The sequence below is a fragment of the Symphalangus syndactylus genome, chromosome 6 (genome assembly GCF_028878055.3).
Source record: "Symphalangus syndactylus isolate Jambi chromosome 6, NHGRI_mSymSyn1-v2.1_pri, whole genome shotgun sequence".
Classification (NCBI taxonomy): Eukaryota; Metazoa; Chordata; class Mammalia; order Primates; family Hylobatidae; genus Symphalangus; species Symphalangus syndactylus.
The window spans coordinates 128,082,145-128,106,825 of NC_072428.2; the positions used below are offsets into that span (position 1 = coordinate 128,082,145).

General features: G+C 40.6%; 1 protein-coding gene across 2 annotated transcripts in view; it reads left to right on the forward strand.

Annotated features, from left to right (window-relative positions):
- Nucleotides 1-24,681, forward strand: part of AKR1D1 (aldo-keto reductase family 1 member D1) — a 117,735-nt gene that overhangs the window by 80,432 nt on the left and 12,622 nt on the right. For both annotated transcript variants that reach the window (XM_055284150.2, XM_063642308.1), the window contains exons 5-7: nucleotides 9,207-9,374; nucleotides 12,360-12,476; nucleotides 18,350-18,427. In XM_055284150.2, coding sequence (XP_055140125.1) covers nucleotides 9,207-9,374; nucleotides 12,360-12,476; nucleotides 18,350-18,427 — 363 coding nt within the window. The remainder of the gene's footprint in view (nucleotides 1-9,206; nucleotides 9,375-12,359; nucleotides 12,477-18,349; nucleotides 18,428-24,681) is intronic.

Sequence of the window (24,681 nt, forward strand, 5' to 3'; positions counted from 1 at the left end):
GCCAATTACATCTTACAATGGATTTCCACTGACCCACCCAAACTTATGTTGTAGTGGATTTTATATAAGCCAGCTCATAATGGGCAGCTCTGGCCACACAGTCACATCATGTCCCATGGTCAGAGATACTATCTCTACAGGACTCAGCAGCAATGTCAACAATGTAGATGGCGTGACTTGCTCCAGAACCCTACAGGCTTACCTTGTAATTCTCCAACTGGGGCTTGCCATAAACTCCATGCCACATGTAAACAATAGGGCCTGCTGGGTCATATGGCCCAAGTGGCAGGGATGCTTGTGGTAAAGTCTGGAGTTCTGCTGAGCCCCTCCCCATTCTGGGCCTACTGAAACCTGGTGTATTCATGTCACACAGTAAATGGGTAGGAATAGTACTGCAAGTATGGAATATGCTGCCTCTGGAGCCTCAGGGTGCCTTTTGGGTAGTGTGCTTTCTTCTTAATGCTTTTCCTAGTATACAGCCATACCTATGACTTTATCTTGAAAGAACTTCCATCAGCCTTCCAATAATCCATTTTTTTTTTAATTCTTAATAGAGACAAGGTATCTCTATGTTGTCCAGGATGGTCTGAAACTCCTGGACTCAAGCAACTCTACCACCTTGGCCTTCAAAATTGCTGGGATTATAGGCATGAGCCACCATGCCCAGCCCAATAATCCATGCTGACTGCTTTGGTTTCTTTAAATTACACAATGCACTTGTTGGCTGCCTATCTAACTTGCCTTTAGGGTAGGGTTGCCAGATTTAGCAAGTAAAAATATAAGATGTCCAGGTAAATTTGAACTTCAGATGAACAATGAATAATTTTTAAATATAAGTATGTTCCATCCCACTTAATATTTGGAATATGCATATACAAAAAGTCTTGCCCATTTGAATTTCAAATGTAACCGAGCATCCTGTATGTTGCCTGAAAACTCCAGGGATTTCATGTCTAATTAACCATCTCTGCAAAGCATCTCTGCGGGTCATGCTCTTTGGATACCACTCATTTTGATAACGGTGCTCACTTCACTTCTGAAGTTAGTACTGCCATGTAGCCTCTATTATTTTAAAATTCCATCATTCTTAGTTTTTAAAATAAGGACAGGATCTCACTATGTTGCCCAGGCTGGTCTTGAACTCCTAGGCTCAAGCAATCCTCCTGTCTTGGTCTCCTGAAGTGCTGATGTTAGAGGTCTGAGCCACCACACCTGGCCCCTGATTTTTTAGTAAACCTAGTTTTTCAACATCTCCCACAGTCTACAGAGGACAGCTGTAATTGAGCTCACCAACTCTGGCGTTTTTGTTGCTAAAGCATTGCTGTCTCTTTGATAAAAGGAGTGTTCTCTGGGCCCTGCTGTAAAACATAGATCATCCGTGGGTTTCCGGCCTTACGTAGTGTATCTACTATAGTGGGCTCCCTTCTCTGAGCTTCCTGAGCCCTCTTTTGACCGTCTGCCGTGGTATTTCTGGAATGTCTACTTCATGTATGTGGATCTCACTTTTTCCAAGATTTCAAGAGTTATGCTGGCAGTGTGTTAGCACTGTTTCCTGAGGTGTTAAGTCACGTATCAGAAGATGGTGTTTCCATACCAATAAACTCTCCTTTATCCAACTTGAAATTCCACCTTCCTCTTGATGCTGCACCCCAAGATCCACTCTCACACATGCTCTGCACCTCCATCGCATGGTGTCGCAGTGTGCAGCTCCCTCAGTGTATCAGTCTCTTTCTTCTTTTATCCAGCCAGGAGATCTCATAAGGGATAATATCCAAAATATAAAAGGAACTCCTACCTTTTTTTTGAGACAGACTTTCGCTCTTGTTGCCCAGGCTGGAGTGCAATGGCACGATCGATCTCCGCTCACCAAAACCTCCACCTCTCGGGTTCAAGCAATTCTCCTGCCTCAGCCTCCTGAGTAGCTGGGACTACAGATGTGCACCACAACACCCAGCTAATTTTTGTATTTTTAGTAGAGATGGGGTTTCACCAAGATGGCCATGCCCAGCTAATTCTGTATTTTTAGTAGAGACGGGGTTTCTCCCTGTTGATCAGGCTGGTCTCGAACTGCCAACCTCAGGTAATTCACCTGCCTCAGCCTCCCAAAGTGCTGGGATTACAGGCATGAGCCAACAAGCCCAGCCAAGAACTCCTACCTTTTATATTTAGAAGCATATATTCTAATGAGACTCCACGGCTGTGAAATTAGTCTCCCTACCAAGTGATATTCACTGGAAGCCCCCTCTTGGAACAACTAATTATTGGTCTGGTGACTAGGAGGCAATATGCAGGTAGATCCTGCCTGGAGCACGTGTTCCAAGGCAGCCGCTTCTGCGTCGTTTTCAAAGGACACAGGGAATGCTGGACATTAACATGGAGGAGCAGTGCTGGATCATTTCTGCTGATTTACCTTCTTCCTTCTACCTAATTCCTTCTTGCTATGTCCGATATGCTACTGATGCGTCCATTTAATTTCAGATGTCTTATCAGATTTTTGTTTGTTTGTTTTGTTTACAGAATTGCTGTGTTTGGTTCTTTCCTAAATCTTCTAGGGCATTTTTCATAGTTTCCTGTCCTCTATAGAGATTTTCAAGTTTATTTCTTTGTTTTTAAATTTAATTTTCTTTTCTTTTTTTTTTTTTAATAAAGATGGGGGTCTTCTTCTGTCACCCAGGCTGGACTGCAGTGGTGCAATCGTAGCTCACTGAAGATCTCAACTCCTGGGCTCAAGCAATCCTCCTGCCTCTGCCTCTCAAGTAGCCAGGACTACAGACAGGTGTACATCACCATGCCTGGATAATTTTTTAATTTTTGTTTTTATTTTATTTTATGATTTTATTGTAAGACAGGGTCTTACTATGTTGCCCAGGCCAGTCTCAAACCCCTAGCATCAAGCAATTCTGCATCAGCCTTCCAAAGTGCTGAGATTATAGGCATGAGCCACCATGCCCAGCCTCCAGCTTATTTCTTTAATCAAAACAATCATAGTTATTTTAAATTTTGACTAATAATTCCAATTTTTTATTGTGGTATTACTCTGTGACTGAATTATTTCACTTAGTATAATGTCCTCCAGGTTCATCCATATTGTTGTGTACTGCAGAATTTCCTTCTTTTTTGAGGCTGAATAATATTACATTGTTTATGTACCACATTTTCTTTACCTGCTCATCTGTCAGTGAATATTTAGGTTGTTTCCATATGTTAGCTATTGTGAATAATGCTACAGTGAACATGGAAGTGCAAATATTTCCTCAAGATAGTGATTTTATTTCCTTTGGATATATACCCTGAAGTAGGATTGCTGGATCATATGGTAGTTCTATTTTTAATTGTTTTTCTTGACCAACATGTTCTAATATATCTTTAATTTTTTTAGGAACCTCCATACTGTTTTCCACAGTAGTTGCACCATTTTACATTTTCACCAGCAGTGTACAAGAGTTCTAATTTCTCTACATCCTCACCAATAATTGTTACCTTTCAGTTTTTTGATAATAGTCATCCTAATGGGTGTGAGGTGTTATTTCATTGTAGTTTTGATCTGCATTTCCCAGATGGATAGCGATACTGATATTTATATACCTATTGGCCATTTGTATGTCTTCTTTGGAGAAATGTCTACTCAAGTTCTTTGCCACTTTTTAATCAGGTTAGGTTTTTCTTTGGGGTTTTTTGTTTTGTTTTGTTTTTTGTTTTTGTTTCTTTGCTATTGAGTTGTAGAAGTTCTTTTTAATTATATCTTGGATATTAACCCCTTGTGAGATATACGGTTTGCAAATATTTTCTCCTATTCCATAGGTTGCCTTTTAACTCTGTTAAGTGTTTCCTTTTCTGTGCAGAGGCTTTTTACCTTGATTTAGTACCAACAACCTATTTTTGCTTTTGTTTCTTGTGCTTTTGGTGTCATATCCAAGAAATCATCACCTACTCCAATGTTGTGACGCTTTTTCCCTTATGTTTTCTTCTAGGAGCTTTACAGTTTCTGGTCTTAAAAATCTTTGATCCATTTTGAGTTGACTTTTTGTGTATGGTGTAAGATACAGGTCCAATTTCACTCTGATGATAGTTCCAATATTAGGATCTATGGTTCTGTTTAGGCTCTTGGTTGTTTCTGCCAGTCTTCCTTTATGGAACTTTGTTTTCTGGGGTACCTGAATTCTTCAACTGTGTGCAGGCTAATACTACTTTTAAAAAAGTATTTGTGAGCGAGCATCAAGGGTGAAAAACAAGTATTTTCTTTCAGACAGCATTTGTGTGTGTTTGCTCCAGGTTCCCTGGAGGCACTGCTACCCAGTGACCACATTAAACTGGTCAGCAGACTCCGGCTACAGAGGTTATGAATTCTCCCAGGGACTGGAGGTGGCCACAGCCTTTTAGGGAGTGTTTTTACTTTCCTTTTTCATCTCCTACACCTCTCATTTCTGCATTCAGACTTTCCCATAAAATTTAGTTTGAATTAATAAATGCCTACTGTCTTTTCAGCACTTTTATGGTAATCTTTTTAAAAGTTTTAATCTAGCTTTGTTTTTTTTTTTTTTTTTTGAGACTGGGTCTTGCTCCATCACCCAGGCTGAGGCTCAGTGGCATGATCACAGCTCCCTGCAAATTCTGCCTCCCAGGGTCAAGCGAGTCACAAGACCCAGCTAATTTCTGTATTTTTTATAGAGATGGTGTTTTTCCATGTTGCCCAGGCTGTTCTCAAACTCCTGGGCTCAAGCGATCCTCCCACCTCAGCCTCCCAAAGCGCTGGGATTACAGACGTGTGCCACCATGCCAGCATAATCCAGCATTTTTAATTTTCTTAAGTAGAAGGAGATGCTGTCAGCCACTTTAGGAAAACAGATTTTTTGTTTTACCGTTCAGTGAGATCGTCCTTAATTGTGGAATCAAATTTTTATATTTTAGATTCTCCTATCATATCATTTATGTGGTATCCTATTTGATCTTTCTGATTTTTTTCAAAACTGGTTTTCCTAAAAAATGTGTCAGAATTTATGTAGAATTTCTTTGTGCCACATTTAAGAATTACAAAGTGTGGGCCGGGTGCAGTGGCTCATGCCTGTAATCCCAGCACTTTGGGAGGCCGAGGCGGGCAGATCACAAGGTCAAGAGATTGAGACCATCCTGCCCAACATGGTGAAACCCTGTCTCTACTGAAAATACAAAAATTAGCTGGGCGTGGTGGCGCACACCTGTAGTCCCAGCTGCTCGGGAGGCTGAGGCAGGAGAATAGCTTGAACCCGGGAGGCGGAGGTTGCAGCAAGCCAAGATCACACCACTGCACTCCAGCCTGGTGACAAAGTGAGACTTCGTCTCAAAAAAAAAAAGAATTTCAAAGTGTGGTCCTCATGTCCACAGTCCCAACTAGTTCTTCCATATTGATGAGAATTAAGTACAAAACAGTAAGACATCTCACTGCTGCTTCTGCCTTCTGAGGGACAATATTTTTCAGCAAGTATATAAATATAAACATATAAATAAATAAGTAAATAGTAAAATATCCAGTAAGTAAATACCCAGCTTTTAGAAGACACTCCCTGGTGATAGCTGAATAATTGAAGATTTTCACTACTATAACTTGCTTCTGTGCCATAATCCTTGTTAAATGAGTCATCATCCAAATATGCAGCAGTGGACTACACTCCTACCTTAGCCCTTGCCTTTACCACTTTCTTTTTCTTTTCTTTTCTTTCTTTCTTTTTTTTTTTTTTGAGACAGAGTCTCACTCTGTCAGTCACCCAGGCTGGAGTGCAGTGGCATGATCTCAGCTCACTGCAACCTCTGCCTCCCAGGTTCAAGAGATTCCCCTGCCTCAGCCTCCCAAGTAGCTGGGATTACAGGTGTCTGCCACCACGCCTGGCTACATTTTGTACTTTTTAGTAGAAACAGGGTTTCACCATGTTGGCCAGGCTGGTCTTGAACTCCTGACCTCAGGTGATCTGCCCGCCTGGGCCTCTCAAAGTGCTGGGATTATAGGCGTGAGCCACCATCCCTGGCCGTACTTTCTTTATCCTAAATGCTCTCCTCTGTACTTCATTTTTTGGGTTAATCTTTGAAAATACAAGCACCTACTTCAATATGCATTTGTCTGGGGCTCCCTTCATTGTGTACTTTAGCTCTTCATTTAAATGATCAGTTCCAGCCCATAAAATCTCAGTGATGTTTCTGAGATTCTATTTACCATCTAGTATTAAGCTTCATATATTAATAATATGTAGAGGGAGGTCAAGGAAGGAGGATCACTTGAGCCCAAGAGTTTGAGACCAGCAAGGGCAACATGGCAAAACCCCATCTCTACAAAAATGTTTGCCAGGCATGGTAGCACACGCCTGTAGTCCCACTTACTCGGGAGGCTGAGGTGGAAGAATCGCTTGAACCTAGGAGGCCGAGGCTACAGTGAGCCATAATCGTGCCATTGCACTCCAGCCTGGGTGACGGAGACCCTATCTCTAATAATAATAATAATAATGATGATAATAATGTAGATACTTGAGAATGAAAGTAGATGTTTCTTTTCTTCCCTGTAAATTTCTGGACACCACGCCTCACCTCCCCTTCCCATTGTACTTTGGTTGTCACACTTGTCATTCATAACATCTCATTTTACAGGCTTTTTCTGGCCTTTTGACTCAATTACTGTCCAAGTCCTATTAATCATGTTGTTAATTAATTAACCAAACAAATATTTCTAATGTTGCTGAAACGTGTGTCTCCTTTTCCCAGCTATTTGATATTTGTGACTATGAATCTTATAATATCATCTATGTAGCCAGTTTGTTCATTTTTTGTATCCTCTTATCTTTTCTATAGTGATGACTTTCAACTGTAGCAGGGGGAAAAAAATACAATATATGTCCCCAAGGCTTTCTATTTCCTGCCCAGGACTATAAAATCACTAGAAATACATTTCAGATTTATTCTCTCGCTCAGCCTACAAAAATCAATAGGTGTGGACCAGAGTTCACATGTCTGATGTGATTTGTTCAGCATTTGGTTAGAACACTAAAGAAAGCAAAAGTAGTTAACCAACATTTGTTGAGCAAGATCAGAACAATCACCCTTCGATATGAAGTCAGCACAAATCAGAAAATAGAATTAACCCTCTCACACACACACACTCTCTAAAAGATGCTTTGAAAATTATATTTGATGAGACTAGATGTTTGTCTTCAGGGAAATCTCATTGCTGTTTCTCATTAAGAAAAAATGTAACTAAAATGAAATACATTTGTATATTTAAATGCCATCATAATTGAGGCATAGAGATTTATGTGGAATCTGAAAAATGGTGTCTTACTCTATTTTGTGCTGCTGTAACAGAATGCCTGAGACTGGGTAACTGATAAAGAACAGAAGTTTATTCTCTTACAGTTCTAGAGGCTGGAAAGTCCAAGATTAAGATGCCAGCAGGTTAGGGCCCAGTCTCTCGCTTCCAAGGGTGTACCTTGAATGCTGCATTCTCTGGAGAGGAGAAACACTATTTCTCACATGACAGAAGAGGGAGAACCCACTCTCACAGCACTTTTTATGGTGGCATTAATCCTAAACACCTCCCATTAGGCCCTACCTCCCAACACTGTTTGTTACATTGGAGATTAAGTTTCAACATGAGTTTTGGAGGGGACAAAAATAATCAAACCATAGCAAATGAAAAATCAGGTTCAGGGGACAGGATATGCTCATTCTTCTGTTTAATGTGAGTTAATAAAATGAACAAAGATGTAGCTACCAAATTTTATTAAAATATATCCTAAAACATAAAATCTTCCTCAACAATATTTTTTCCTCAGTTTTATTGAGATATAACTGACATATAATAAACTGCCCAGGCCGGGCACGGTGGCTCACGCCTGTAATCCCAGCACTTTGGGAGGCTGAGAAGGGCGGATCACGAGGTCAGGAGATGGAGACCATCCTGGCTAACATGGTGAAACCCCGTCTCTACTAAAAATACAAAAAAAATTAGCCAGGCGAGGTGGCGGGCGCCTGTAGTCCCAGCTACTCGGGAGGCTGAGGCAGGAGAATGGCGTGAACCCTGGGGGGTGGAGCCTGCAGTGAGCCGAGATCACGCCACTGCACTCCAGCCTGGGCGACAGCGAGACTCTGTCTCAAAACAAAAAATAAATAAATAAATAAATAAATAAATAAATAAATAAATAAACTGCCCATATTTAAAGTATACAATTTGAAGAGTTTGACATATATACATCTGTGAGGCCATCAGTACAACCAAAATAATGAACATATCTATCAACTCTGTAAGCTTCCTCATACCACTTTGTAATCCCTCCTTCCACCCATACTTCCTTCCACTCCCGACCCCAGGCAATCACTCATCTATGTCTGTCACCACAGACTATGATTCCATTTATATAAAATGCTAGAAGAGAAAAACTAAAGTATTTATTCTTTTTGGTCTGTCCTCTTTCACTCAGTATAATTATTTTGAGATTCATCCATACTATGTGTTGTCATCAATGCTACATTTCTTTTTCTTTCTTTTTTTTTTGAGACAGGGTCTGTCTCTGTTGCCTAGGCTGGAGTGCAGTGGCATGATCATGGCTCACTGCAGCCTTGAACTCCCAGGCTCAAGCAATCCCCCTACCTTACCCTCCTGAGTAACTGGGACCACAGGTGCATGCCACCACACCCAGCTAATTACTTTACTTTTTGTACAGATGGGGTCTCCCTATGTTGCCCAGGCTGGTCTCAAACTCCTGGCCTCAAGCAATCCTCCTGCCTCAGCCTCCCAAAGTCCTGGGATTACAGGTGTGAGCCACCGCACCAGGCCCACCTCATTCCTTTTTATTACTGAGGAGTATTCCATTCTGTGGATACATCTCAATTTGCTTACCCAACCTTTTGATTTATAATTTAGCCTTCTTCAATCAGCTTGTGCCCTACTATAAAAAGGCTTCCATGAATTCCCTTGTCACAGGAAATATTGATCAAATCACATTTTTGATGCCACAAAGCTGAGGGCAGACCTGGGACAGATGTTCTCTCCCACTGAGGGAGGGGAGAGGCCCCTGGGAGGTCAGTTTCTTCTGCTGCTGAACACCATTTTCCAATCACAATAGCGAGGAATCGGGAATGTGTCGTTTTAGCTGTAAAGGTATGTACACGCAAAATGTCCTGATTAATGATGATTAAAGGAAAGTCCATTTCTCTTTTCCCCAAACCCAACCTCTTTGTCACTTCAGACCCCTAAGGGAGCCTGTGCAACATCAGTGAAGGTTGCTATTGACACAGGGTACCGACATATTGATGGGGCCTACATCTACCAAAACGAACACGAAGTTGGGGAGGCCATCAGGGAGAAGATAGCAGAAGGAAAGGTGCGGAGGGAAGATATCTTCTACTGTGGAAAGGTGAGATCTTGCCTTCAGCCTCCACTGGGGGCAGTGAGAAGGTTTCAGGTGTTCATTTTATTATTCATCTTCCGTGTGTGTGTGTGTGTAATTGCACTCATGAGTATGCAGTACTTAATAACAGTTTGGGTTTGTTTGTTTAAAAGATAAATGTTCAAATGAGACCAAAATCATGCAAAATAGGATTTTCAACATTCTTGTATCATATTAACGAATTATTTGTTTGGGAGAAGTAAGCAGAGTAGAATTTGGGGGAGAGAAAGAAGGTTTTAAAAAAGTATTTGGCTGGGTGTGGTGACTCACGCCTCTAATCCGCACTTTGGGAGGCTGAGGCAGGTGTTTTGCTTGAGCTTAGGTGTTCAAGACCAACCTGGGTAACATGGCAAAACCTTGTCTCTACAAAAAAAAATACAAAAATTAGCCAGGCATGGTAGCTTGCACCTGTAGTCCCAGCTACTTGGGAGGCTGAGGCAGGAGGATGGCTTGAGCCAAGGAGGTTGAAGCTGCAATGAGTCACGTTCACATCACTGCACTCCAACCTGAGTGAAACAGCGAGACCCTCTCTCAAAAAAAAAAAAAAAAAGCATTTGAGCAAATGTAATTAACTCAGAAATGGTATTCAGATTTTGTTTAATAAAAGCAAACAAACGTAAATTTAAAAAAAAAAAAAACAAGCTCATAAGGTCACCAGTCCAAAAGCCAGCTATGTGAGCTTCCTGGGCAGGCACATTATGCAAGCCTTTTGCTTAATGACTCATATTATAGGAGTCATTTCTTACTATGATAGGGGCTAAAGTTAGCATACAAGGAAAAGGTGGTCAAAACATGCTTTAAATTGTCCTTTAACTTTAATCCTTTAAATTGTCCAAAAAGTGCAGTTGTGAATAGAAAGCAATATTCATACATATACAATGTCAATATGGGCTGTATGTAATAAAGCATACTTGGGCAAAATATTGGTGTTTACTTAAGTAAACAGAAACAGTGTGTGCAGCTGAGTTCATGTAATGTGCCATTGCTATTGCCTCATCAGGACTGTCTTCACTGCAGCTCAGCAGCACCTGAGAGGCAATGTGGGGGTGATTAAGTGCCTAGACTGGGGCAAAGTTGCCCAGGTCAGAGGCCCAGATCTGTCACTATTGGCTGAGTTGCCTAGCATTTCTGGACCTCAGTTTTTTTTCTCTATAAAATGGGGATAATAATGTCAACTATTTCATAAAGTTGTTATGAGTTCACATTTACAAAGCACTCACACAGAACCTGGCACAAAGCTAATACTATGTATGTTTGTTGAATAAAAGTAAATTAAAATATCATCAGCCTATGCCCAGGAATGAAAAAGAAAATAAAATAAATATCGAACAGAATTTCCACTTAGATGGGATTGCAATAGTAACACCAAAGGGACCCAAAGTAGCAATCAAAACACACGTAACACATTTTTCCACTACTCTCTTCATGTTAAATTTTCTCTGTGTTTTTAAGGAAAGAAAAAAATCATTGTCCAACAGAGGAAAAAATCAGATTTTACCAATTTTGCTTGCTCTTTCTTGTAAGCAAAAAAAGTATGATTCAGGCCGGGTGCAGTGGCTCAAGCCTGTAATCCCAGCACTTTGGCAGGCAGAGGAGGAAGGATCACTTGAGGTCAGAAGTTCGAGATCAGACTGGCCAACATGGCGAAACCCCGTCTCTACTAAAAATACAAAAATTAGCCAGGCGTGGTAGCAGGTGCCTGTAATCCCAGCTACTTGGGAGGCTGAGGCAGGAGAAATCTTGAACCCGGGAGGCAGAGGTTGCAGTAAGCCAAGATCAAGCCACTGCACTCCAGTCTCAGCAACACATCAAGACCCCGTCTCAAAAAAAAAGAAAGAAAAAAGGAAAGTATGATTATAAACTTATATCCCCCCCAAAAATCTGTGAGCAAAACTGATATTCCAAAAGATGTACTAATTTGTCCTGTGGATATAGCAACCTTGGCACTGTATGTCTCAGACACCTAAGGGTACATATGCTCCAGTAGGATCAACCAAACCTTGATCCTTCATTATGTAATGCCTTAGTGAAAGAGTAATTTAATTGCTCTGGGGTCTAAGTAGGGCCAAACAAGAACAAAACATCAGTGAAAGCAAATCTAAATCTATGCACTAATTTAAAATTTCACCAGGCTTTCACACCACCTGTCACAATGTGAAGGACCCAGTGAAGCCACACACATAACCATATTCCTTGCTCATTTTATCAGAGTGGCATGACAATAAAGTATCAGGCTAGGTCAGGACATCTAGAACATTGTGTAACCCTAGTTATACAATGAGGAAAAATGCAAGAACTAAGCATCAGGAAATTCGCCCGGAAATGGGGAAGACTGCCATCAAATTAGATACTCTGTGGTCAAGGAGGATCTGTAAGTCTCTTGTGGTAGATTTGCATAAAATGATGTCTGGAGATGTGAGGGTGATCTGGCTGCAACATATGTCACCCCATTGGTCACCAGGGCTAATTCAGCTGATCTGGCTGTCTAGGCAGTTGTACCTCTTGAAGCTGCACTTTCAGTGGAAGAGGACGGCTTTCCCCGATGAAGGAGGAGGGTTTTTAGGTCAAGGGTATATGAGTAGCTGCACTCCCCTACTAGAACCTCCAAACAAGCTCTCAAGCTAGGCTCTGAGTGTCAAGAGTTTTATCAGCTCATCCTATACTCAGATGACACTGCATCATAAACATATTTTTGTGAAATGAAATGTGTGAATAAAATGTGTACAAGGGGCCAGGCACAGTGGCTGATGCTTATAATCCCAGCACTTTGGGAGGCTGAAGTGGGCAGATCGTTTGAGCCCAGGAGTTAAAGACCAGCCTGGGCAACATAGTGAGACCCCCATCTCAAAAAAAAAAAAGAAGTGTGTATGAGTGCTTTACAAAGAAAAGGGGGCTGCATTATCGTAAATAGTGTGTGGACGTTAATTAATTATCCCTCTTTGATTCTTTCAGCTGTGGGCTACAAATCATGTCCCAGATATGGTCCGCCCAACCCTGGAGAGGACACTCAGGGTCCTCCAGCTAGATTATGTGGATCTTTACATCATTGAAGTACCCATGGCCTTTAAGGTGAGTTCAGATGCCTAAAGGTCAGGTCTCTGCACCCTGGCAACCATGAGCCAATAGCTATGTGCATGAAGCTAGCTAATTACTTAGCACCACAGAATATTGTGGTGTTTTGTTACCACAGATCAGAGAGTACTGACCTAGTCTGACAAATACCCAAGAAGATTATGTTAGCAGACTCAGGCTTGGTTTCCAAGTTTCTTGATTTTTTAATTCAATGCAATTTCTATTATACCATGTTTTTACAACTATAGTTTAAGCTCTCTGCATCAAACCAACACGTAGTCCCCTAACTGTAGCCCAGCATTGAGACGCACACCCTTCTTCCTACTCACACAGTCACAATCTCCACCCTCATCCTCACTTTGTTAATGTTGACTCTTGTCAGATTTCTAACCTAAGTCTTAAAAATTTGGAAAGACCCAGTGTACGATTATGTGTTGCTTAGCAATGGGGTACATTCTGAGAAATGTGTCATGAGGCGACTTTGTTGTTCTGCAAACATCATATAGAGTGTACTTACACAAACCGAGGTGGTAAGGTTTTACTTACCATGGTAGGCGGCATTACTTTTGTAATAACATGCATAAAACACAAACACGTTGTGCCTAGACGGTATAGCCTATTACAGACTTAGGCTAGATAGCCCAGCTGATTGCTCCTAGGCTATAAACCTGCACAGCATGTTACTATTCCGAATACTGTAGACAATGGTAACACAATGGTAAATATTTGTGTATATAAACATAACATAGAAAAGGTACAGTAAAAGTATGGCATAAAAGATAAGATACACCTATACCTGGCACTCACCATGAATGGAGCTTGCAGGATAAAAATTGGGTGAGTCAGGGGGTGAGTAGTGAGTGAATGTGAAGGCCTAGGTCATTACTGCACATGACTGGAGACTTTATAAACACTGCACACTTAGAGTACACAATGAATCAAATAATATTTTTTCTTCAATAATAAATTAACATTAGCTTATTGTAACTGTTTTTAACCTTATAAATGTTTTAATTTTTAAACTTTTTGATTCTTTGTAATAATACTTAGTAATAACACTAGTACTAACTACTTTTTTTTTTTTTTTTTTTTGAGACAGAGTCTCGCTCTGTTGCCAGGCTGGAGTGCAGTGGTGTGATCTCGGCTCACTGCAACCTCCGCCTCCCAGGTTCAAGCAATTCTCCTGCCTCAGCCTCCCGAGTAGCTGGGACTACAGGCACGTGCCACCACGCCCAGCCAAGTTTTGTATTTTTAGTAGAGACAGGGTTTCACCATGTTGGCCAGGATGGTCTCCATCTCCTGACCTCGTGATCCACCCACCTCGGCCTCCCAAAGTATTGGGATTAATTACTTTTTTAATAACATGAATAAAACACAAACATGTTGTACAGCTCTATAAAAATATTCTTTCTTTGTATTCTTATTGTATAAGCTCTTGTCTATTAAATTTTTTTTTAACTTTTTTGTTAAAAACTAAGACACAAGCACACACATTAGTCTAGGCCTACACAGAGTCAGCATCATCAATATCAGTGTCTTCCACGTCCACATCTTGTCCCACTGGAGGTTCTTCCGGAGCAATAACACGCATGGAGCTGCCATCTCCTGTGACAACAGTGTCTTCTTCTGGAATCCCTCCTGAAAGACCTGCCTGGGGCTTTTTTACAGTTAACATTTTTTAAAAGTAGAAGGAGAATATTTTAAATCATGATAAAGTATAGTAGAGCAAATACAGAAGTTGTAGCCATAGTAAAAACAGAAATTGTTTACTATCATTATCAAGTATTATATACTGTACATGATTATGTGTGTTCTACTTTTATATACCTGGCAGTACAGTTGGTTTTTTACACCAGCAACACCACAAACATGATGTCACTAGGTGATAGGAATTTTAAACTCTATTATAATCTTATGGGCCACCATCATACATGCAGTCCACCATTGACCAAAATGTGATTATGCAGCACATGACTCTATTTAAAAGTGAGAAAATAAAATGTACTTCTCTGTGACTAACTAAAGACATTTACATCTTTTTGGAGACGATAGATAATTTCTATTCTTACTTTTGATGGGTTCATGGGCACAAAAGGTAAAATTTTAACAGTGAGAAATGACACAATATAGTGACATTACCTCCCAACTGAACCTATAATTGGGAAATCAATATTTGAAGCTTAAGTATGACATGCTTTTTGGTGTTTGTTTGTTTATTTGCTTAAGGTAGGGTCAGCCGGGCACAGTGGCTCACACCCGTAGTCCCAGTAATTTGGGAGGCTAAGGCTGGCAGATCACTTGAGTCCAGGAGTTTGAGACAAGCCTGGGCAACATGACAAAACCCCATCTCTACAAAAAATACAAAAATTAGCCAGGCTTGGTGGCATGTGCCTGTGGTCTCAGCTACTTGGGAGACTAAGGTGGGAGGATCACTTGAGCTGGGGAGGTGGAGGGTGCAGTGAGCCGAGATTGCACCACTGCACTCCAGCCTGGGTGACAGAGCAAGACCCTGTCTTGGAAAAAAAAGAAAAAAGAGACAGAGAAAGAGAAAGAGAGAGAGGGTCTTGCTCTGTCACCCAGGCTGGACTGCAGTGGTGTGTGGCTCACTGTAGCCTTGAGCTCCTAGGCTCAAGCAATCCTCCTGCCTTAGCCTCCCAAGTAGCTGAGACTACAGGTGTGTGCCACCACACTCACCTAATTTTTCAATTTTTCTTTTGTAGAGACAGGGTCTCGCTATGTTGACCATGCTGGTCTGGAACTCCTGGCCTCAAGCCATCCTCCCACTTCAGCCTCCCAAAGTGCTGGGATTACAGGCATGAGCCACCATACCTGACTTCACATGCTTTTTGAATCTTAAGTTTTTTTAAACAAAAAACCTTTCTTGCTAAAATATTTTTAGCACTTTATTATTTTTTAAGTGTCAAGCAGAATTTTAGCCAACAAAATATTAAAAATCATGACATGTTTAAAAGATAAATGAACAAGAATGAGAGTCAATAGCATAGATTTTTAGAGGGTTGGGTTATTCTTCCAATAATACCTGACTGTGAGGAAGAGGAATGAAGGAAAGAGACAAAGAGGCTTATCAGGATGAAAGGATGAGTAAAATAGGCACAATGGAAGGTCAAGGGAAACACCTAGAGGTATCTAATGTGGGTTCAGGCTTGATAACAACTTGATTAGAATCTGAGAAAGTAAAAATCATGTAACAGAATTCATGATGGAGGCATAAGGCCATTCAGAAGGTAAGTAAAATTAGGAAACACAAGGCAAGAAATATGGAGCAGAAATGTGAGTCATAAGTGTTGAGAAAGTCAAAGTGCTTAGAAACCAGAGACAGAATGGCTAATTAACATGAGTAATAATGTGGCATCAAAGAGAAAAGGGACTGTTCTCTGCTCTCAGGGAGATGGGAGGAAGTTGAAAAGACATTGTCTTTCCCTAAAGCAGACAATGGGGAAAATGTTTTCACGAAAGGAAAGCTGAGTTTCACAAAGGTGAAATGCTAGAGGGAAAAATAATTTTTTTTTTTTTTTTTGAGATGGAGTCTTGCTCTTGTTGCCCAGACTGGAGTGCAGTGGCATGATCTTGGCTTACTGCCACCTCCACCTCCCAGGTTCAAGCGATTCTCTTGCCTCAGCCTGCTGAGTAGCTGGGATTACAGGCACCCGCCACCACGCCTGACTAATTTTTGTATTTTTAGTAGAGACAGGGTTTTGCCATGTTGGCCAGGCTGGTCTCGAACTCCTGACCTCAGCTGATCGGCCCACCTCAGCCTCCCAAAATACTGGGATTATAGGTGTGAGCCACTGCGCCTGGCCAAATTAGGGACAAATTTAAGAGCATAATGGGTTTTGTCCAGTTGCTTGATTCCCTTCTCAGTCTGTTTTGTGCTGCTATAAAAGCATACCTGAGGCTGGGTGCAGTGGCTCATACCTGTATTCCCAGCAATTTGGGAGGCCGAGGCAGGTGGATCACTTGAGCCTAGGAGTTCGAGACCAGCCTGGACAGCATGGTGAAACCCCGTCTCTACAAAAAAATATACAAAAGAATTAGCTAGGCATGGTGGTGCACACTTATAGTCCCAGCTGCTCAGGAGGTTGAGATGGGAGGATCACCTGAGCCTGGGGACACTGAGGCTGCAGTGAGCCATAATCATGCCACCGCACTCCAGCCTGGGCAGCAGAGTAAGACCTTGTCTCAAAAACAAACAAACAAAAAACAACAACGGAAAAAGAATGTTATGATTCAGAAACATTTCCTTTAAAAGAAAAAAAAAGAATGCCTGACACTGGCTAATAGATAATAAACAGAAATGTATTGGCTCAGAGTTCTAGAAGGTGGAGAGTTCAAGACCAAAGTACCAGCACCTCACTAGAGCCTTCTTGCTATGTCATCACATGCTGGAACAAGGAAGGGCAAAGAGCATAAGAAAGCACCCTTCCTCATCTGAGCCCTTTTTACAATGGCATTAATCCACGACTGAACAACTCCCATTAGGCCCCACCTCCCAACACAGTTGCATTGGAGATTAAGTTTCCAACACATGAATTCGGGGGGACACATTTAAACCACAGCAATTCCCAATAAGAAAATCCCTATTACCAAAGTCAACAAAGACTTTCATCCTGCCAAATTCAATAGACATTTTGTCCTCCTATTATTTGATCTCTTTCAATACAGTTGACTATCACCTCCTTCTGTAAACATTTTCTTCTCATGGTGTTCATGACATCTCATGACCCTCTCATGGTCTTTGGCAGCTGCTTCTCTGCCAGCTTCCAAATATTGTTATGCCCAGTTGTCTACCCTCAATATTCTTGTCTTACTAGCTACACTCTCTCTATAGGTGACTTAATCCAATCATATGGATTTAATACCATTTTACATGCTAATGACTCCAAATTTTATCTGTAGCCATGACCTCTCTCTAAGCTCCTGACTTCTCTGTTCAACCGCGTCCCTCAATATCCACTTGAATATCTAGTGACCATTTCAAAGTCAAAATATCCAAAATGATATTCCGGATTCCTAGCCCCAACCTCAAGAAATGGTTACCACCAACCACCCAAGGCATCTGGGAATCATCTTTGATTTCTCCCTCTCCCTCATTCCCACCACCCCACCTCATTTCCAAGTCAACATTAAGGCATGCTGGCTCTACTACTCGTTCATGTGCTAATCTGTTCCCTTCTTTTCCTCTCTACTGCAGTTGCCCCAGTCCCAGGCACCATCAGCTCTCCCCTATTGCATATAGCCCGTTAGGTTGAGTTCCGCAGAAGCAGACCCTGAGATGAAGAGAATGCATACAAGAGTGATTTATTTTGAAGTACTGTTAAGGGAGTGGGGAAATGTGGCTGAAAAATAAGAGGTTAAGCAGATGTGAGGTAGAAAGCAGAGTCCTACAGAGAGCAACTTAGGCTAAATGTCACAGAAAGCTCTGGAGACAAAGTTGTTCACATCTCAGAATTACACAGTCACAGGGCAAAGAAACAAATATTGATACTTGTAACTTTAGTTCAAAGGCTGTCCCAGCAGGGGGAGCAGGGTGTAAATTCCTGGGCACATATAAGTGAGTAGAAAGATACACAAGTCCCGGTAGCCTGAGGTCTGTCCTCTAACAGACGCAGGTGTCAGCTGTACAGAGTGAAAGGACAGTGCACACAAGACGGGTACTGGCATCCCAGGGAGCATGGGCAGGTGTCTTAATCCAGCTGGGCCACTACGACAAAATACTTTAGACTGGGTGATTTAGAAACAATAGACATTGATATTGCTCACTATTATGAAGACTGGGAAGTCTAAATTCTATTATTTTAATTCCCAGATATAAATAAAATGAATTACATTTATTCTTTTTTTTTTTTCAGCCAGGAGATGAAATATACCCTAGAGATGAGAATGGCAAATGGTTATATCACAAGTCAAATCTGTGTGCCACTTGGGAGGTAAGTTCAAATATGCTTCTTATTTTAAAAGACAATATTTTTTAAACTGTGATCTGATTATTCCTGTCATATTTATGGAGAGAGATGCACCCTTTACTTCCAATGAACAGCAACAGTCAGAACAGGCATTCCTAACCGTAAGTACAGGTATATGAAATCTCCACTTCTGGGTACTAAATAATTCTTACTTTTGTTTTGCTGGAATGCCAAAGAAAAGAGAGAGGGGTGGAAGGAAAAACAGTGTAAACAAAATATATTCTAATATAAAAGTAATTAAAATATATGAATAAGATAAATTCACAAATTAAAAAAATATATATTAAGTTGTTAATATGATGCCTACAAGAAACAAACTTAAAATGATACATAAAAATACTGAAAAACAGGCCAGTTGCAGTGGATCACACTTGTAATCCCAGCACTTTGGAAGGTCAAGGTGGGCGGATCATCTGAGGTTAGGAGTTCGAAACCAGCCTGGCTAACATGGTGAAACTCTTGTCTCTATTAAAAATACAAAAATTAGCCAGGCGTGGTGGTGGGCGCCTATAATCCTGGCTACTCAGGAGGCTGAGGCAGGAGAATTGCTTGAACCTGGGAGGCAGAGGTTGCAGTGAGCCGAGATCATGCCACTGCACTCCAGCCTGGGCGACAGAGCAAGATGCCATCTCAAAAACAACAACAAGAAAAACCTGAAAAGCAATTCTGTTTTTCATTTCTGGGCAAGCTGCTGGCTCTTTCCCAAGATCACAAGAGTACACAACTGTAGGAAAATAATAAATAAACCCTTATGGATTCATGGTGGGGAGGGATATTTTGAACTTGTTTGCTTAGAGGTGGTGTGGCAGCTCCAACCTAGAGTAGAAGTCAACCCAACAAGCAGGAAGAAGATAATACAGGAGAGGAACGGTTGGTCCTTTTGCACTTCCTTCACCCCTGCCATAGCCTGGGAACAAATATTGCCACACAGGCGGAAACTCAGGACTCAGCTGTAGAGCAGCCTTGAAATTCTAAACTTGTGAAAAACTGAAGAAAAACGTAAGTTGCCCACTGACCTCTGGCATCTTTTTTTCCCACCGATGTGATTCCAAACTCCAAAAGTTTGGAAATTACACTCTGGTAAGTACCTTTTTCTATATACTTGCCTCTGAGGCAACAGCTGAAGGTCTGAGCTGTGAAGTTGTTTAGAGGGGTGAGGAGGAATGATTTATTTCCCAGTGCCCGGGGCTCTGTCCAAAAGAACACACAGTCACTCCCGACCTCATTGGAGTGAATCAGGTTCGGACAGTTGGACATTTTGAACATTCTCTTCTAAAGGACTGCCTAACAGGACAGCCAGCATCCCCAGCAAAAAATGATTTCACAGCCCAAAGTAATAAGGCTTTTATTTCACAAGAAGACAATACATCTCAAATACTGATCCCAATGTAAACAGAACAGAGAACCAGGAACTCCTAAATTAACCAATTAATATATTAGAGAACATAAGAAAAGATATTAGCAATATGAAACGTGAACAAACAACATTTTAAAAAACAAGCTAAAATAAAAATTAAAAAATAAAAACTGTAATAGGTTGGGATAAATAGAAGAAAATGGTCAAATTGAGATAATCAGAATGAGGAAATCTCTCAATATGAAGATGAAAAGGACAAGAATTTTTTAAAATATGAAAGAAAAGCTAAGGAATTCAAAGAATAAAATTAGAAATTCCAATATGCACACAACTGGACTCTAAGAAAAAAGAAAGAAGAAAAAATAAAAGGAAACAAGAAGGTGGGCATAGTGGCTCATGCCTGTAATCCCAATGCTTTGGGAGGCCGAGGCTGGAGGATCACTTGAGCACAGGAGTTCAAGACCATCCTGGCAAACATAGTGAGACCCCCCCATCTCTACAAAAAAGAAAAAAAAGGGGGGGTAATAGTTAAAGAAAAAAAAACACGAAGATCTTAAAGGGACCATGGAGCACAAAAGAGGAAAGATGAGGAACATCATGCGTGAAGTGACATACACCTGTAATCCCAGCTACTTGGAATTCTGAGGTGGGAGGACCACTTGAGGCCAAGAGTTCAAGGCCACAGTGTGCTATAGTCGTGCCTTTGAATAGCCACTGAACTCTAACCTGGGCAGTATAGCGAGATTTCATCTCAAAAAAAAAAAAAAAAAAAAATCAAACATAAAGAGAAAATGTTAAAACCTCCAGAGCATAATAAATAATCCAATAAAGAAGGAAAATGGAATAATAAAAATAACCAATCCAAGACAAAGCAGAAAAAGAAAGAAGAGGGGCAATAAACAGATGAGAAAAATAGCAAAGGGCAAGATGGGAGATTTAAACTCAGTAATATCAATAATTGCAGTATATATAAATGGTCTAAGTACCCCAATTAAAAGGCATAGATTATCAGAATGGATATAAACCAAATCCCACTATATATTATACACAAGAAATCCATCCTAAGTAAAAAGTCACCAACAGGTTAAAAGCAAAAGTCTTTCAAAAAGCAAAAGGATAGAAAAAGATATATTAGGCTAACACTAGTAAAAATAAAGCTGCAGTTGCTATTTTAATATCAACAAATACTTCAGAGCAACGAGTATTACATGGGATTAAGAAGATTATTATATAATGATAAAAGAGTCAATCCTAAACATCTATGCCCCTAATAACAGGGCTTCAAAATACATGAAGCATAATCTAAGAGAACCGAACAGAGAAAGAGAATAATCCACATTTATAGTCAGAGATTTTTTTTTTTTTTTTTGAGATGGATCTCGCTCTGTCGCCCAGGCTGGAGTGCAGTGGCACGATCTCGGCTCACTGCAAGCTCCACCGCCCAGGTTCATGCCATTCTCTTGCCTCAGCCTCCCAAGTAGCTGGGACTACAGGCGCCCACCACCATGCCTGGCTAATTTTTTGTATTTTTAGTAGAGACGGGGTTTCACTGTGTTACCCAGGATGGTCTCGATCTCCAGACTTCGTGATCCACCTGCCTCAGCCTCTCAAAGTGCTGGGATTACAGGCGTGAGCCACCGCGCCTGGCCTATAGTCAGAGATTCTATTAAAATGATATCATACTAAAATGATAAGTATACAGAAAGATCTATAGGATATAGGAGATTAACCTGACATTTATAGAACACTTCACCAAAATATAACAGAGTGCTTTCTTTCTTTCCCTCCCTCCCTCCCTCCCTCCCTTCCTTCCTTCCTTCCTCGAGTCTTGCTCTGTCGCCCAGGCTGGAATGCAGTGGCACAATCTCGGCTCACTGCAACCTCCACCTCTCGGGTTCAAGCGATTCTCCTGCCTCAGCCTCCTAAGCAGCTGCGATTACAGGCTCGCACCACCATGCCCAGATAATTTTTGTATTTTTAGTAGAGATGCGGTTTCACCATGTTGGTCAGGCTTGTCTCGAACTCCTGACCTCGTGATCCACACGCCTTGGCCTTTCAAAGTGCTGGGATTACAGATGTGAGCCACCGCGCCTGGCAACATAGGCCATTCTTTGAGCCATAACATAAATCTCAGTAATTCTTCAAGTATTTTAATTATGCAAGGTATGCTGTCTGACCAAACGAGAGGCACACATGTAAATAACCCATAAGATCTAAAAAAATTAAAATCTTTATCTAGGTGTAATTTATATATTAGCAACACACGATTGGAAATTATTTTTTAAAACAGTACTAAACATTAAATATTTAGAGATCTAAAAAAATCTGTGCAAGAGCTATACAGTAAAAACAACTTATTACTGAAAGAAATAAAAGATGATCCAAAATTCAATGGAGACATAAACCATGTTCCTTGATCTGAATATCAAGATGTTAATTCTCCCCAAATTCATCTGTAGATTCAATGTAATCCCAGTCAAAATCTCAATACAAATGGAAAACCTACTTCTAAAATTTATATGGGGCCCAGAGCAGTGGCTTATGCCTATAAATTCCAGCACCTTGGGAGGCCAAGGCAGGTGGATCACATGAGGCCAGGAGTTCGAGACCAGCCTGGGCAACATGGCAAAACCTTGTCTCTACTAAAAACACAAAAATTAGCCAGGCATGGTGGTGCCCATCTATAATCCCAGCTACTTGGAAGGCTGAGGCATGAGAATTGCTCGAACCTGAGAGGCGGAAGTTGCAGTGAGCCGAGATCCCACCACTGCACTCCAGCCTGGGTGACAGAGTGAGATTCTGTCTCAAAAAAAATAAACAAAATAAAATGTATATGGAAGTACATATAACCTATAATAGCCACAACAACTTTTTGAAAAAGAGCAATAGCCAAGCACGGTGGCTCATACCCATAATCCCAGCACTTTGAGAGGCTGAGCGGGGAGAATTACTTGAGCCTAGGAGTTCGAGACCAGCATGGGGAACAGTGAGACCCTGTCTCTACAAAAACATAAAACAATTAGCCGTGCACGGGGGTTGCATGTGCCTGTAGTCCCAGCTACTCAGGAGGCTGAGGTAGGAGGATCACTTGACCTGGTAGGTTGAGGCTGCAGTGAGCTATACCACTGCAACCCAGCCTCAGTGACAGAGCAAGACTCCATCTCAAAAATAAAAAGCAATAGTTTGGAAGGCTTATACTAATTTCAAGAATTATTATGCAACTATTATAATCATGACAGTGCCAAATTAGCATAAAGAGGAACATATAGATCAATAAAACATAATAGAGAATGTTAAAATAGACCCATACACATATATGGTCAGTTGATTTTCAACAGAAATGCCAACGCAATTCAATGGGGAAGGGTAATCTTGTACTAAAACTGGCCCCTACCAGCTTGCAGGAACCTGTTGTGCAAACCTCTTCCTAACTCCACATTCAGTGATGTCAGGTGGTTAGCTTGAATAGCCCGGTGTGAATAGTCACATCACAGACATTGACAAATACTACAAACTGGAGAGCTTTTTTCTTCCTGGATAGCTGGTTGTTAAACATTTATCAGTATTCCACTGGAGGTGTTCATGATCTTGATTGTGATGATGATTTTACAGGTGTATGCATACATTAAAATTCCTCAAAATGTACACTTCAAAAATGTGTAGTTTATTGTACATCAGTTATAACTCACCAAACTATAAGGCAAAAATGATGCATGATAAAAAGTTCCACATCTACACATGCTCAGAAATTTTGCCAGGTAAAGACCCACACTGGTAATCATTAGGTCTGATTGATGTACTAAGTAAAAGGAACAAAAATCTAACAGATGCTCCAAAAAAAATGCATAAAGCAAAAGTGATCAGATTAAACTTAAAGTGTGTATTATCTATAAAAATATTAATATCAAATAATAAAAGGAAAATGAACCCATAATACGCTACAATTAAAGTTGATATACATACTATTAGCATCACAGATGTTGAGGGTAGATAAATACCGTGTAAACATGCTAAGTTATTGTCTTTATTAGCAAACTTCTTAAAAGTAATAAAGAGTTAAGAAGAAACAGGATAAGTGGGATAAACTGAAATAAATCAAGATGGCAGAAACAGTTCAAATATATGTATGGTTGCAATAAATGTAGATAAAATAAACTCACCTAGACAGATTGACAATTTAAAAGGAGACACCTAAGCCAAAAGAAATGTGAAAGTTAAAACTTTACAGTTAAAAAAAAACACATACACGCACCAGTCAAATACCAGAAAAAGTTGGTATTACTATATTAATATCATATAAGACAGACTTAAAAATTAAAAGCATTATTAGGGATAAAAAGAGTTGTACATAAAGATGAAAGATTGAATTTACCAAAAAGATATACTAATTTTAAGCACATATATACCAAATAAAGTATCTTCAAAATATATAAAACAAAAAATTGACAGAATACAGGAGGACATTGGCTCATGCCAATAATCCCAGCACTTTGGGAGGCCAAGGTAGGAGGATCGCTTGAGGCCAGGAGTTTGAAATCAACCTGGGCAACATAGTGAGACCCCCTCATCTCCAAAAAATATTTTAAAAACAAAATTTAGCCAGTGTGGTTGCACATGCTTGTAGTCCAGCTACTCAAGAGGCTAAAGAGGGAGGATCTCTTGAGCCCAGAAGTCAAGGCTGCAGTGAGCAAAGATCCCATCACAGCACTCCAGCCTAGGTGACAGAGCAAGATACTGTTTCAAAAAAAAAAAAATACAAAAGAACATTAATAAATCACCAGTATAGTAAGAGATTTTTGACATTTTCCTTTCAGTTTTTTGACATATTCCTTCTGTTAATTTTGACATATTAATTTCAGTT